Source organism: Trichomycterus rosablanca, chromosome 4 (genome assembly GCF_030014385.1).
Source record: "Trichomycterus rosablanca isolate fTriRos1 chromosome 4, fTriRos1.hap1, whole genome shotgun sequence".
In the NCBI taxonomy this organism is placed as follows: Eukaryota; Metazoa; Chordata; class Actinopteri; order Siluriformes; family Trichomycteridae; genus Trichomycterus; species Trichomycterus rosablanca.
Window position 1 is genome coordinate 26,719,673 of NC_085991.1, and position 16,065 is coordinate 26,735,737.

The 16,065-nt window shown below is 38.0% G+C and overlaps 2 protein-coding genes across 3 annotated transcripts in view; one reads left to right on the forward strand and one right to left on the reverse strand.

Annotated features, from left to right (window-relative positions):
* mllt3 (MLLT3 super elongation complex subunit) overlaps positions 1 to 6,065 on the reverse strand; it is an 88,432-nt gene extending 82,367 nt beyond the window's left edge. The window contains exon 1 of the mRNA XM_062994087.1: positions 6,003 to 6,065. The gene's annotated coding sequence lies outside the window, so the exon portion shown is untranslated. The remainder of the gene's footprint in view (positions 1 to 6,002) is intronic.
* Positions 5,527 to 16,065, forward strand: part of focad (focadhesin) — a 94,396-nt gene continuing 83,857 nt past the window's right edge. For both annotated transcript variants that reach the window (XM_062994084.1, XM_062994085.1), the window contains exons 1-4: positions 5,527 to 5,563; positions 8,897 to 8,993; positions 10,640 to 10,714; positions 12,764 to 12,918. In XM_062994084.1, the coding sequence (XP_062850154.1) occupies positions 8,937 to 8,993; positions 10,640 to 10,714; positions 12,764 to 12,918 (287 nt within the window). In that variant the 5' untranslated portion in view covers positions 5,527 to 5,563; positions 8,897 to 8,936. The remainder of the gene's footprint in view (positions 5,564 to 8,896; positions 8,994 to 10,639; positions 10,715 to 12,763; positions 12,919 to 16,065) is intronic.

Consider the following 16,065-nt stretch of genomic DNA (forward strand, 5'->3'; position numbering starts at 1 on the left):
CATTTTATTTTAGGTGCAGCAGATCCAGAATAAAGACTGGCATCAAGTACAATTAAACAATTGGGGAGATACAGTAAGTGCAATCACAATTCACAATTTAAAAATTACATTACTTACTTTAATTTACTTGTGACTTATATGATTTTCCCCCCTTTGTAGATACTTGATGTTTAAATTTGGTCTGGGTGGCCCTAATTCTTTAGTTGCTAATTTATCCTGATTACACGATGGAGTTGCTCTGAACTGAGGTGATGGTAGTCATGGTGACGAGATCGCGACACCAGGTTACGTGTGACGCAAGCACGTAAGTGTGAGCCCTCCCGGAACTCATTTACATTGTATTGCAGCGCCTGCAGTTCGAAAAAAAGAGCCTTAACATGAGAGTCTATGAGAGCGATCCGGGGCGATTTTCAGTCAGACTGAAATCTCCCCAAAAGGGGCGGTACTGTACGGAACACAACTCGACGCTGATTGGACGATATTCCGAGGCAAGACAGACTCTAGAACAGTCATAGCTGTGATAGAAAAATTTCTTCCCTTTCGCCCTTTGGTGGTGTGTCGCCCGATTGCCCTAAGGAACGAGCCACCCCGGTCATATTCTTCTTTTTTAATTTGTTTTGTACAGACACTGAAAAAGATTACTTTGATTGTTTTGATTTAAAATGTATAAATTTGTAAAAGTGACTTAGTTAACTTGGCAGTTTCTTGGCAATAACTGTGATAATGTAATGGATTCTTAAGTTAAAGTGATGTAAATTTTAGCTAATTTCTTGTATATTATAGATTGTGTAAGTTAATGTATTTATTTATTAGGATTTTAACGTCATGTTTTACACACTTTGGTTACATTTATGACAGAAATGTTAGTTATACATTACACAAGATTCATCAGTTCACAAGTTTAATGTCAAACACAGTCATGGACAATTTTGTATCTCTAATTAACCTCACTTGCATGTCTTTGGACTGTGGGAGGAAACCGGAGCTCCCGGAGGAAACCCACATAGACACAGGGAGAACATGCAAACTCCACACAGAAAGGACCCAGACCTCCTCACCTGGGGATCTAACCCAGAATTTTCTTACCATGGGGCGACAGTGCTACCCACTGAGCCACCATGCCGCCCTTGGTTGTGAATGTATTTGACAGTTGTATGCAACCAGAATAAGATATAGAATATAGATACATCTTCTAAGACAGTCTAAGATTTTGATACTGAAATCAATTAATTAATTAATTATTTTTTTCTAATCGCCTCGGCCAGGCCTGGGTACCACTTAAAAACACTGGGTGCAAGGAAGAAATACACAGGTACAAACAGGTTTTGGAATGCAAGAATAAAGCTTTTGGAATGGCTTTTCCAACTACTTTACCTCAAACCTATGGATAATAGGAAAACAGATTTGGGAAAAGTCTACTTATTCTAAAGTGGTGCTATAGAAGATTTAAAAGTAGTGGATCCACAGAAACCAAATATGTGTGTTCTGTGCATATATTTGCTCCATATTAAGTTATTTTAGGGGTGGCACGGTGGCTCAGTGGGTAGCATTGTTGCCTCACAGCTCGAAGGTCCTGGGTTTGATTCCCAGATGAAGCAGGCCGGGTCCTTTCTGTGTGGAGTTTGCATGTTCTCCCTGTGTCTGCGTGAGTTTCCTCTGGGAGCTCTGGTTTTCTCCCACAGTTCAAAGACGTGCAGGCAGGTAAATCGGAGATACAAAATTGTCCATGACTGTGTTTGACATTAAACTGTAGTGACCTGTTCTGTCATGAATGTAACCAAAGTGTGTAAAACATGACGTTAAAATCCTAATAAATAAAGTACAGTAGACCCTTGAGTTACGAACGGTTTTTCAACTTAATGTACGAACAAATTTCACATTACGAACAGAAATTCGCAAAACACGTGACTTTACGAACAAGTTGACTCCAACCGTCTCTCTCTATATATATACACAGTGAGCGAACATTCAGACAGCGGACGGTGTTTTTCCAGTGTTTTCTTTATATTTTGTAAAATTCAATATTAAAATGTCCTCAAAGAAGGTGCAGTGAGAGAGAATTCGGCTCAGTAAAGTATTCTTTCTTTCGTGCAATTACACCTACACAATACAACACTATTGAAATAAAGAAGGAAATAATAGAGAAATATGAGAGTTATTGATGTTTCTGGTAGATACATTTTATATAAAAAGAAGGAAATGTATTATGGTGTATGATACAGCACACGTACTGTACTGAAATGTGATGTGTGTTTATGTACAGTACAGTACTACTGTGTATTGTTATTTATTATTGTTTATTACAAAAATGTCTATTCTATAATATGAGATTTAAGGGAAAATATAGAATGCCTTTAGAATAGAATGCCTTTATTGTCATTGCACAGTGCACAACGAAATTTTTTGAGCATCTCCTTGACGGTACATGTATGTACACACAGACATATACAGTGTATCACAAAAGTGAGTACACCCCTCACATTTCTGCAGATATCCAAGCACATCCCCTCATGGGACAACACTGACAAAATGACACCCCGACACAATGAAAAGTAGTCCGTGTGCAGCCCATACAACAGTGCAAATTCATTCCTCCCTCAAAATAACTCAATACACAGCCATTAATGTCCAAACCACCGGCAACAAAATAAATACTTGTATTTATAACAAAAAACACCATTTAAGACATTAGAAAGGTTAGGTAAGGGGGTGGTTTGGGATTAATTGTATTTACATTAATTCTTATGGGAAAAAATAGGTTTAACTAACGAACATTTTGACTTAAGAACAGCCCTTTGGCTGTATATATATACAGTGTATCACAAAAGTGAGTACACCCCTCACATTTCTGCAAATATTTGATTATATCTTTTCATGGGACAACACTATAGACATGAAACTTGGATATAACTTAGAGTAGTCAGTGTACAGCTTGTATAGCAGTGTAGATTTACTGTCTTCTGAAAATAACTCAACACACAGCCATTAATGTCTAAATAGCTGGCAACATAAGTGAGTACACCCCACAGTGAACATGTCCAAATTGTGCCCAAATGTGTCGTTGTCCCTCCCTGGTGTCATGTGTCAAGGTCCCAGGTGTAAATGGGGAGCAGGGCTGTTAAATTTGGTGTTTTGGGTACAATTCTCTCATACTGGCCACTGGATATTCAACATGGCACCTCATGGCAAAGAACTCTCTGAGGATGTGAGAAATAGAATTGTTGCTCTCCACAAAGATGGCCTGGGCTATAAGAAGATTGCTAACACCCTGAAACTGAGCTACAGCATGGTGGCCAAGGTCATACAGCGGTTTTCCAGGACAGGTCCCATTCGGAACAGGCTTCGCCAGGGTCGACCAAAGAAGTCGAGTCCACGTGTTCGGCGTCATATCCAGAGGTTGGCTTTAAAAAATAGACACATGAGTGCTGCCAGCATTGCTGCAGAGGTTGAAGACGTGGGAGGTCAGCCTGTCAGTGCTCAGACCATACGCCGCACACTGCATCAACTCGGTCTGCATGGTCGTCATCACAGAAGGAAGCTGACGCACAAGAAAGCCAGCAAACAGTTTGCTGAAGACAAGCAGTCCAAGAACATGGATTACTGGAATGCCCTGTGGTCTGACGAGACCAAGATAAACTTGTTTGGCTCAGATGGTGTCCAGCATGTGTGGCGGCGCCCTGGTGAGAAGTACCAAGACAACTGTATCTTGCCTACAGTCAAGCATGGTGGTGGTAGCATCATGGTCTTGGGCTGCATGAGTGTTGCTGGCAATGGGGAGCTGCAGTTCATTGAGGGAAACATGAATTCCAACATGTACTATGACATTCTGAAACAGAGCATGATCCCCTCCCTTCGAAAACTGGGCCTCATGGCAGTTTTCCAACAGGATAACGACCCCAAACACAACCTCCAAGATGACAACTGCCTTGCTGAGGAAGCTGAAGGTAAAGGTGATGGACTAAACCCAATTGAGCACCTGTGGCGCATCCTCAAGTGGAAGGTGGAGGAGTTCAAGGTGTCTAACATCCACCAGCTCCGTGATGTCATCATGGAGGAGTGGAAGAGGATTCCAGTAGCAACCTGTGCAGCTCTGGTGAATTCCATGCCCAGGAGGGTTAAGGCAGTGCTGGATAATAATGGTGGTCACACAAAATATTGACACTTTGGGCACAAAGTGAGGGAGGGGATCGTGCTCTGTTTCAGAATGTCACAGTACATGTTGGAATTCATGTTTCCCTCAATGAACTGCAGCTCCCCAGTGCCAGCAACACTCATGCAGCCCAAGACCATGATGCTACCACCACCATGCTTGACTGTAAGGCAAGATACAGTTGTCTTGGTACTTCTCACCAGGGCGCCGCCACACATGCTGGACACCATCTGAGCCAAACAAGTTTATCTTGGTCTCGTCAGACCACAGGGCATTCCAGTAATCCATGTTCTTCGACTGCTTGTTTTCAGCAAACTGTTTGCTGCCTTTCTTGTGCGTCAGCTTCCTTCTGGGATGACGACCATGCAGACTGAGTTGATGCAGTGTGCGGCGTATGGTCTGAGCACTGACAGGCTGACCTCCCACGTCTTCAACCTCTGCAGCAATGCTGGCAGCACTCATGTGTCTATTTTTTAAAGCCAACCTCTGGATATGACGCCGAACACGTGGACTCAACTTCTTTGGTCGACCCTGGCGAAGCCTGTTCCGAGTGGAACCTGTCCTGGAAAACCGCTGTATGACCTTGGCCACCATGCTGTAGCTCAGTTTCAGGGTGTTAGCAATCTTCTTATAGCCCAGGCCATCTTTGTGGAGAGCAACAATTTTATTTCTCACATCCTCAGGGAGTTCTTTGCCATGAGGTGCCATGTTGAATATCCAGTGGCCAGTATGAGAGAATTGTACCCAAAACACCAAATTTAACAGCCCTGCTCCCCATTTACACCTGGGACCTTGACACATGACACCAGGGAGGGACAACGACACATTTGGGCACAATTTGGACATGTTCACTGTGGGGTGTACTCACTTATGTTGCCAGCTATTTAGACATTAATGGCTGTGTGTTGAGTTATTTTCAGAAGACAGTAAATCTACACTGCTATACAAGCTGTACACTGACTACTCTAAGTTATATCCAAGTTTCATGTCTATAGTGTTGTCCCATGAAAAGATATAATGAAATATTTGCAGAAATGTGAGGGGTGTACTCACTTTTGTGATACACTGTATATATATATATATATATATATATATATATATATATATATATATATATATATATATATATACAGTATATACTGTATATATATACTGTATATATACACACATACATATACATATATATAAATATATACATATATAATAATTTAATACATTTAATTATGTAACTCTGACTGGAAACACCGTCCTAAGAAAAAAAATACGAAATGTAAGTGTTGGTATTACTTTATAATACGAATCACTAGTTTATGGTACATTACGAATTGCTTTTTGGTTGCATGGCCCTTCCTGCGCACCGTACTTACATGTGTCTGTGTTGGTTTAAATTGCAAGCTGGAAAGTTTGATAACGGTAAGCTTTAGTTAATCTCACATTTACTTATTTTTTCACTGTATACATTTCTTTTAATAGAACATAAACATAGAGATTTAATGCATCAGCTCACAGGAAAGTGATAATTCAGTTGGATTTGCATCATGTGTAGCTACAAAGCTAGTAATTTAGCATTGAGAATGTTCACTAGTTGTGACAGCAGTTTAATTGTACTCGCTTTATCTAAACATAAAGTTTTCTGCTGCTGATTAATAGATTCAGAGATGAAATTCAAACGATCCGACATGGCTTACTTGTTAAATCATTTGTATAAACCACACAGTCGTTTATCACTAGTCATCCCGCCCCACCTGCATAATATTGCTGAAAGGCTTAATCCCACACGGGTCTCTTAACCCTATAGTAAAATACACGTTTCCAAAACATTTACTGTATATTTAATATAATGCACACATACCGGGAGGTCGGAAGCGATTCGGGATTCAGTCACAGGGAAGAATGGTCTGTCTGCCTGACCTGTCTGTACTGCAGCCCAAAATAAACACAGACAATATGGTATTATTGTGGACACACAGGTAATGCCGATCAGGCAATCCAGAGCTTTCTCTATTGTTTGGAGAAAAATCTAGAAATTATCTAGAAAGTATTTTACACGTGTGATTCGCTAACAACTGCTCTATTTCAAACAGCTCTGTGCTTACTATTTTGAAACAAACGCATTTTTAGTATTATTAAAACTCTTCACATTGTAATGAAATCGTAGTCACGTGACTGATGTGGCCTTAAAGGTCTTGGTAATATGATGTCGCACCTTGGCTGATCATTATTATGTTCATACTGTAGAAGAGTGCATTAAGGTGTCATGGTAAAATAACAGACACTTGAGCAGGTGTTTGTTTCATTTCATTCCTACAGACCAGGGGAACTAGGACTGTTGTGGAAGGCCGGACCAATAGGCTGATCTTAATTCTGCTCAATATAAATTTCATCTCTGTATATATGGCAGCACGGTGGGTAAGTGGGTAGCACTGTCGCCTCACAGCAAGAAGGTCCTGGGTTCAATCCCCAGGTCCTTTCTGTGTGGAGTTTGCATGTTTTCCCCGTGTCTGTGTGGGTTTACTCCGGGTGCTCCGGTTTCCTCCCACAGCCCAAAGGCATGCAAGTGAGGTGAATTGAAGACACTAAATTTGTCACTAAAATTGAAGTCATTGTCCATGACTGTGTTCGATATAACCTTGTGAACTGATGAACCTTGTGTAATGAGTAACTACCGTTCCTGTCATGAATGCAACCAAAGTGTGTAAAACATGATGTTAAAATCCTAATAAACAAACAACATCTCTGTGTATATAATGTAAAACGTGCAGGTTTTGAACTTTACACAAAGTGCTATTGCTATTTTGTTTGCTCATTGTTTACCTCATTTGCGGTTTTTCAGTCCATTGTGCTTGTTGGATATTGTTTCTAGATATTACAAATCTGGTCTTGACTGCTCCAGTCTTGGATGTGTAAAACTTTATTAAAAATCCTTGTCGCTTTTGCAGTTTAGTTGCGACGCTCTGCATCGTTCAAGTTCTTCTGTTTCATTGTGTGTTTAGTACCGTAATGGTGATTTAAATTATAATCCTTAAACACTGCGATCTGGTCACCACAAACTAAACACACAGCTTTACATCTGACTTTGACTTCAGATCTTCACATCTGTCCTTTCAAGATAAAAACTATGATATAGTATGCATGTATGATGTACATGTATTTATGTCTTATTTCTAATTACCACTGACCTCATGCGTGCCGGTCAGAGACACCCAAGGGTCAAAGACATACAATGCCCAGGTGTGCTACAGAATTCAGGACTGATCCAGAGTACAGATTTGAACAGTACTGTACTTCATGTAATTATCTGGACACTATTTGACCTTAAACACTTAGAATGATTTAAATATACAACTAGCACATGAGCCACACTTAAATCCAAATTAGAAAAAGTATAATGATAAAAAAAAAACACAAGATACAGGTTTAAATACCTGCAGTAAAGCAAACGAACCAGCAAATTTTACTGCCGTTTAAAGCCTATCCATTAATCAGTTGCAGGGGTTGTATATTGGACATGGGAAGACTTGCAGTAGTCCAGTCTCCATATGACAAGAGACTTGTAGAGACTTTGTAGAGAGAAATAGTGGAATCCTTCTGGAGAAATGAAGGAAGAACCAGCATGGTCTGGTCCGATTAGTAACATCATTTTGCTATTCAGGACAACACCAAGGTTTCCAAAGTTATCATATGGTTTAGGAAAGTCTAGTTAAAAGAAACGACTCATGTTGCAGTCAAATGACTCTTCTTAAGCTGATGCTATGTCTTAGTTGGCTGCTATCATATCACTATTACAAATGTTAACTTAGCAAACAGTTAAACAAATGTAAAAGCTTAGTTTTCAACCACCCTATAGATGTATTTTACTTATACACCCAGAAGTTGATCACCTGCTGAAACACTTATCTAGCTTATGAACAAGCCGGGATATACAGGAAAAGAATTTCATTGTACTGTACAGGTGTATATGTATATATGACAAATAAAGACATTATGTTTCATTCTATAAGTAGTTGTTCACAGTGTAGTATATGTCAATGTGTGATTCTATATTTTAGTTCAGCACATCAGTAATTATTATGGATTATTTCTTTTTTAATCTACTCCATATTTAACATCGACAGGCCTTTATATACTATTAATATAACCATTGGAGTTTTATACTTTAGGAAAACCAAATTCATACAGATTTATGACATTCTTAGTAGTTTGTATTGATTCCTACCTGTGCTGAAGTCTCTCCTGTTCTAAACTTATTTTCCTGGTTGCCGTCCGGAGTTGTAGCTCTTGTGGAACAGGCCACTGTGCTGGCTTGTCTGTTATCAGTTGGGAGCGAGTGGGGTAGAAATGCAGGGCCTCATTTGTCACTCCCATGTGCCCCTTGTTTTAGTAACTTTATCTTGTGTTGCCAGTAGTCAGTTTCAATCGCGCAGCAGTTATACCCCTATGACGTATGTCATTCAATTACCAACTGCTGTTTTAGCCAAACCAGCTTTGTGAATGAGCTATTCTGCTGTCCAGCTGTCAGTTGCTATATGTCTATGCCTCAGGGTTGTGTCTCTTGAGGAGTAGGCATTGTTATTACAAAAGCTACGATTCCAATAGCTTTTTTTATCTATGTTCAGTTAGCATTTATCACATATTATTGTGTAAAAACTTGGTGTTTGTGTTATTTACAATTCATTTTATTTCACACAAATGCAAATGTGTTCTATTCTGCTATGTTTATTACTTAAAATCTGTACAACTGCACAGTTTTCTTCACAGTATGAAGTAGCTACAATGATTTGAGAAGATGACTGACGCTTTGAAAAAGAGATTTGAGTTTCCCAGCTCCCTAATTCAAGCTCAGGTGAATATAGACCTTTTTAAATGTATTTTATGTGTTTATTAATTCTAGAAATGCATTTTTTAATTTAGTTTGACCTAGTAGCCTACCATCATCATTTGACAAGCAGCTTAACTTATAGCAACCCATGAAAACATCCAACACATCAATGCTTTTTTTTGTATCAACAATGCTTTATTCTTTTATTGCACGTAAAAGCTTAATACGAGGGATCTTCAAAAAGTTTCTGCACTTTTGTATTTTTCTTGGAAGAGTAGCGGGAGTAGTAATTGGTCGTGTCTGAGAGACTGAAAGAGAGTTTATAGTCTGGATTTAGCGCCATCCAATTTCCACCTTTTTGGACTGCTCAAAGAAGCTTTAAGGGGAAGAAGATTTTCATGTGATGATGTGAAAGCAGCGGTGCATCAGTGGCTACATGCTCAACTAGGGATGTAACGATACACTCTACCTATGATGTGATACGATTCACGATACTGGGTTCGTGATACCATTTTTTTCCCGATTTTTTTTTTTTTAAACAAAATGAAATTTAAGACAAATTATGACAAAGTTTCCTTTTATTATTTCTCTTTAAAAAAAAAAAAATACTGTATTTGTACTTATCTTTTATTTCTTTAAATATTTTATTTCTGATGTAGGTACAAACTATGCAAAACAATGCAATGAAATTTTAAAACAAATCCCACATTAAATAAATAAATAAATGAATAATGCAAATAAAGAAAGTATCCTCACACAAATAAATTTGGCTGGAAAATTCCGAACCTGGCAACCCTGTAGTGACGTCAACCAGGCAAGGTGAATAGCGCCAGTGCCCTCTGCTGTTTGAAGTAAATATCGATTCATTATACATATAAACCGATTTGAATCGTTACACATGTAAATTGATTTTTAACTGTCTTGTGGTGCATCGTTACATCCCTACGCACAACCAAAAATTTTTTTTGCTTTTGCCACTAAAACATTGCTATGACGCTGGGAAAAATGCATGGGAAGATGATTATGTAGAAAAGTGATGTCATTAGCGGAAACTTTTTGAAGAACCCTCGTATATTAAATGTGTCAGTAATCTACAACAGTTACCTGAACATAAATACCATGATCAGAGCTAGTTTAGCGTTCAGAATGTGCATTTTGAAAAAAAGTACTCAAGTACTCGAGCTACAGTATATCTTCTATGTGTAATATAGTTTCAGTGCATATATTCACTTACAAAAAAGTATGTATTTTAAAGCAGAAATTGGCATAATAACTATGTTGTGGTTAACTAATGGTAGGCAAATTCCCTCGAGTCAGATTTAATCCTATCACCAGTTCTTTTTCCATGATGCTAATGTGTGTGATATCTGCAGCTCAGCTCCCAGTTGAAATATCAGCCATTAGCTGGATTTAAGTGACTTTTCTTTACACAAACATTAGCTGATACGTTATTCATTAACACCCCTAGTTCATTTTATACCACCGTAACTAAAATTATTACCACCGTGCACCACTGTATGATTCCATTACTTGTGCACAAATGGTGAGATCTGTTTTGCATTTATCAGTGCTGTAACCATTATGGTAGAACAGTTTAGACTGGCTGTTTGATGTTCTGAGTACAGATGAAGGTGACGTTTATAGTATGTTTGGTTGCTTTGTACCTGTAGGCTGTAAGGAGTCTGGTTACTGCAGTACTGAAGGAAAAGGGCCAGAATGAAACCATCTCAGAATCTACAATTCAGGTAAAGTCTGCACTAGCAACAATAATTATATTCATTTAGTTTTTTAAAGAGTAGACACACGTGGATTTAGGGACATTTGTCTACATGTAATAATTACTGCACATACTGTATATGAAGTGCCAAGAAAAGAAAACTCACTGGTGTTAAAGTTGCTAGTTTGCCAAGTTGGTTAGAGAGTTAGATTGTCAATCAGCAAGTCCTAAATGAACTTTGGAAAGTTAAACTGCCAAAAAAAGTTGAAGTTAGACATTCTTAACTGATGTGCACCACTGTGAAGTATGCTAATTTTAGTCCCAAGTAGATCACATCTTGCCCAAACAGTACTAGTTTTTTTAACTTAAGTGAAAGTAAAGCATGGGTATGATTGCTTTTTTAAAATACTTAAATATAAATGGATGTGCTCGTTAATTTAGATGAAGTAAAATCTGAAAGTATTCCTTTTTAATAGCAGAATTTTATATGTAATAATTAGGGTCCTACTAAATTACCAGAAAAATGCACTTAATAATTTCACAGTCAAAAATCATTTCATGGATTTTTATAGATAAGTGCCACTTTTCAATTAATAACACTCATAAATTGAATAGCACAGTGCACACTGGTTGATCGTGCCTCTTTCAAACAGGTCAACATGATTGACATGAAATGTGGCCACTGTTTCTTTAATTTGTGGTTTGTTACCATAGCTATGCCTCAGCCCACCTAAAGCACTGCGAATCAGTTTTCATTAATCAGTAGACAGTTTGTGCCATTTTTCATGTTGTAACCTACACTGTGAAGGCAAGCGCAAAGAAACCAAAAGCGGTTCGATTCGGGCAAGAACACTGCAGAGACATCTGTTTCATTCATACATGGAAGAAGCTGATGGAGGATATTCAGATCTCATGTTGCATACAGAAATGTAACCCTACAATCTGACATTCATATAAAGTGAAGGGCCTCTGCTGGACAATTTTAGAACTTGGTGGCTAAGGAAAAATATCCAAACATAAGAAAATGTGCCACATATTTGACAGCATTGTTGGATCAGCTTACTTGTGTGAATCAGCCTTTTTCAACATGAAAATAATAAAGTCTAAATATCAGTCCACCCTTACTGATGAACACTTGGAAGCCTGCTTGAGAATTGCCATCAGCAGCTATTGTCCAGACTTCATAAACCTGGCTGACACCATTCAGTGCAAATCATCAGAATAAGGTTAGTGTGATTTTCAGTCACTTGCCATGTAAAGCTGAATATCAATATAGGAACTAAAGCACATTTAAAAAGGCTTCAACGTTTTTTTGAAAAATGATGAGGCTAACCTAAAAAAGTAGATCACATTGACCTGTAGACTGAAATAGTGGATCTCAAGCTACAAAAGTGTGGGTACCCCTGACCTAGAACATTCAGCGATGGTGCGAGACTTCATGTTCTGTCTCAGAGATGAAAATTCTTGTCCGTGTTTTGACCTTCCTACGTCCACAGAATTGGTTGAAAGTTTTCCAAACTCAGTTACCCAAGTCGTGTTTTTAGCTGCTTTAAACTTCGACATCTTGGACATTTTGATTAACTAAATTGCTAACTGAATTGTTGTAGGATTGCTAGGACCACCTCATAGTGCAAAGAAACCAGTAAACGTGAGGCACTTGAATGCTACGCCAATGGAATATTTTAATTCACTATGAACACAAACCCAAAGTTAAAGTTTGAAATTCACACCAAATTGCATATAACACGGGGAACTGCTCATTTCACATTCATTTTCATGGCTGTAAATTAGGTAGGGCCTCAGTTATAAGAAAAACCTTGTATTGAATATGAAATATAATGGGTAACCATTAATGACTTTGATCTTAAATTTTGAAAGTATGATGTTCCAAGCATCCGGTCACAAAAAAAAAGGTTGCAGGAATTATTGAAAATCACAAGACTGCCATGACATACTGTACATGTCCATTACAAGCTGCTTAACATCATATTAAAGCTGTATACATTAAGGATATTTTCTTTTCTTAGTTTCTCTCAATTTTCCTGATTGCTGACCATGGTTGTGTTTCTTCTGGCAGGGTCCGGCTCTGTTGGCACTGTGGGAGCAGTGCAGCAGTGAGAGTGTAGTGGTGCGCTCAGCTTGCTGTGATGCGCTGGTGCTGCTAGTTGAACAAGGCCTCGCTGACCTGCAGTACGTCCTCAACAGCATTCTCAACCTCCTGCCCTCAGCACGGTACGCCACCACATGCACCCACTGGCTGTCTAAATGCACAAGTGTTCATGCAGAACATGACCACACAGTTATGACCACCAGTTATAGTTGAATATAGGTTTATACAAAAGCATTCTACCGTATCAGTTATGCAAAGAGTAAGAAAGCCCTGTTCCAGATATGGGCTCATTTTTTTGGGTACGTTTCTATTTAAAACAGGAAACACGTCTTGCTACCTAGTGGCTCCTGGTGATTTCTCTATTGATTTACTTAAATGCGTATTTAAATTTAAACAGGTAATTTAAATACTTAAATACAGTCTATTTGATTTAATTTGGAAGGGTAAAGAGATTCAGCTTGCCTGCCAGCCTCTGTAATTTGTTAGTATTATTTAATCTGTGGGACTGTTGCCATGCTTCTTGAAAACTAACTCCTGATGTGGAACAGAAAATACAAGGCCCAGGATAGATTTTTTCAAAATTAATATTTATTAATGCTGAAACAACAACAGATTGTTACCCAGAAACAGCGCAAATACCCATATGGCTAAAATATGACATGGATTACAAATGTATTGTTAATTATTGCTTAGTACCATTTTGGCAACCAATAGCGCTGCTTTTTTTCCTCTTTCTAGATTGTTTCTGTTGAAGTGTTCATGAAAGTCATTTGGTTTTGATGTATAAGCAGCTGTGTTGTAATATGTAGGGAATAAAGCATTCATAATAAAAGCAGTCAGTACTTTAGGATGAATTTAGCAATGCATAAACTATTGATAAAAGTCTATACACACCTGATTAAAGTGATTTGTGTGTTCTGATTGAGTGCTTAGCACTAGGAAATGCATTGCAAATGACCACTGAATTAAGCTAAATTAAAACGAAGTTAGTGTAGATTGGTATTGTACCGTTATTGTGAAAACTGCTTCTTCCTAGTTTCTTCTATTTTTGCATATTTGTTACAAAGTTCAGCTCATCAAACGATTTACAATATAAGACAAGTGCTAAGGTGCTAAATCAACCAGTTTACCAAATTCAATTGTCATCATTCAAAATGGTTTACCATCCAACACTGCACAGAAGCATAGAAAGTAAAAACACAATCTCTTGGAACACTACATTTATTATGGTTGTAAGCATATAATAAGCATTTTTCACAGAATAAGCACTGGTGCAACAGAGAATAGGAAGGTCCCCCACTTTGTACGCACTAGACTCTTATCCCTTGAGTTCTTCGGTTTCACTGCACATTGTATACTGCATATAACTGTGTACCACATGTGAAATCTTAAATCCTAATGTAGTGCTTCCCCTAATGAACAATAATGAACAATGAATGTGTTTCAGAGTAAATGAATTACATAATAGATTCAGGAGGAGTTCCTCATCTTAAAAGCATCTACACCCAGAGGTGTGTTGCTTTCTCAATATTAGGGGGAATATTAACCTATCTTAATCCAAATTTATTTTACTGTATTTTGTACATTAAAAATTCACACTGCTTTTCAGGTTCAGTATTGCATATGAAGGCTGAATGAATTGTGCTGCTGTATTGTTGTAGTGATTAGTAAATAATGTCACTAGTTTTCCACCCTGTAAAGAACTGATGGCATCTTATCACCACCCACAGGTTCCAACCCCTCCCAGCTAAAAATGACGAAATTAAGCTACACTAAGGTTTAACCAAAAACTGTGCCATCTAACATGCATCACCTCAAAAATACCCATTCTTTAAGAAATAGAATATTCAAATATCTGAAAGAAAATAAGATTAGAAGTATTTTTTATTTATATAGGATAATTTTACATGCTATTTTCATGTATGAATATGTGTAGTGGGACACTTGGACAAGAGGCTGTAGGTGACCGGAACTAATCTGCATATTCAGATATCAGCTCGTACCATTCCTCATTTTTATTCAGTTCGTACATAAAGCAGCTCATGCTGGCACACTCATCATAATAACAGGGGACGGGCCTCCCACGCAGCACACATCCCGTCCCTCTTTAGTGCAGCAGCAGGGTGAACCGAATTCCATGTGTATTAGAACAAAAACATGGCTGCTTTTTTCATGGCAGCAAGGCTTTAATCATGTTTCATATGTGGAGGATGCACCAAGCAGATGGGCCTCGTTTTGAAGATAATTGCACCAATATTTCACAAATAATTTTTTCCTTCAGGGGGTTCCCTGTGGTGCATCGAGAAAGCTAAGAGCTTGTTTCTTTTAAACTTTTGGCACACTGGAGTCAAAAATCAAAGCATTTTATGTGAAATCTTATCCTTCTTTGCCTTGCTTTTACAAACATTTGCAGGATTTGACGCACTGTCCCAATATTACAGTTTCCACATATTCACAGACAGTTTATAGGCAGTGAACTAGAGAAGTATGGTGAGCTGGAATCATGATCTGAATAGTTAAAAAAAATCAATTTTAACAATAGAAGCTCAATATAAAAATGCAACCAAATAATAAAAACTGCCACCAAATACACCCAAATTAGAAAAGTTGGGACAGTATAGAAAATACAAATATAAAACAGTGTTTGTTACATTTACTTTGACTTTAATTTCAGTGCAGACAGGATGAACCTGAGATATTTCATGTTTTGTCTGGTCAACTTCATTTCATTTATTAATAAACATCCATTCCTGCATTTCAGGCCTGGAACACATTCCAAAAAAGTTGAGATGGGGCAATTTAGGGCTAGTAATGAGTTAAAAAAAATCATGTGATTTTAAACAGGTAACAACAACAGGTGATTGTAATCATGAGTTGGTTCAACAGCAGTAGGAGCAAAGAAGCATGAGAAAATTATTGCTATAGTGTTTAAAAACAATGTACCTTAAGGAAAGATTGAAAGGGATTTGCATATTTCTCCCTCTACAGTGCATAATATTATTAAACAATTCAAGGAATCTAAAGGAATTTCAGTGCATAAAGTCCGTGCCAGATCATAACATGTATCCAGAGGCTTGGACAATGTGCATTACATTTAATGGGTGTCTCACTTCAAGCGCTTCCCTTCTTACCTTGACGTGTCTATTGCAATGTACCTTAAGGAAAGATTGAAAGGGATTTGCATATTTCTCCCTCTACAGTGCATAATATTAAACAATTCAAGGAATCTAAAGGAATTTCAGTGTATAAAGGGCAAGGACACAAGCCTA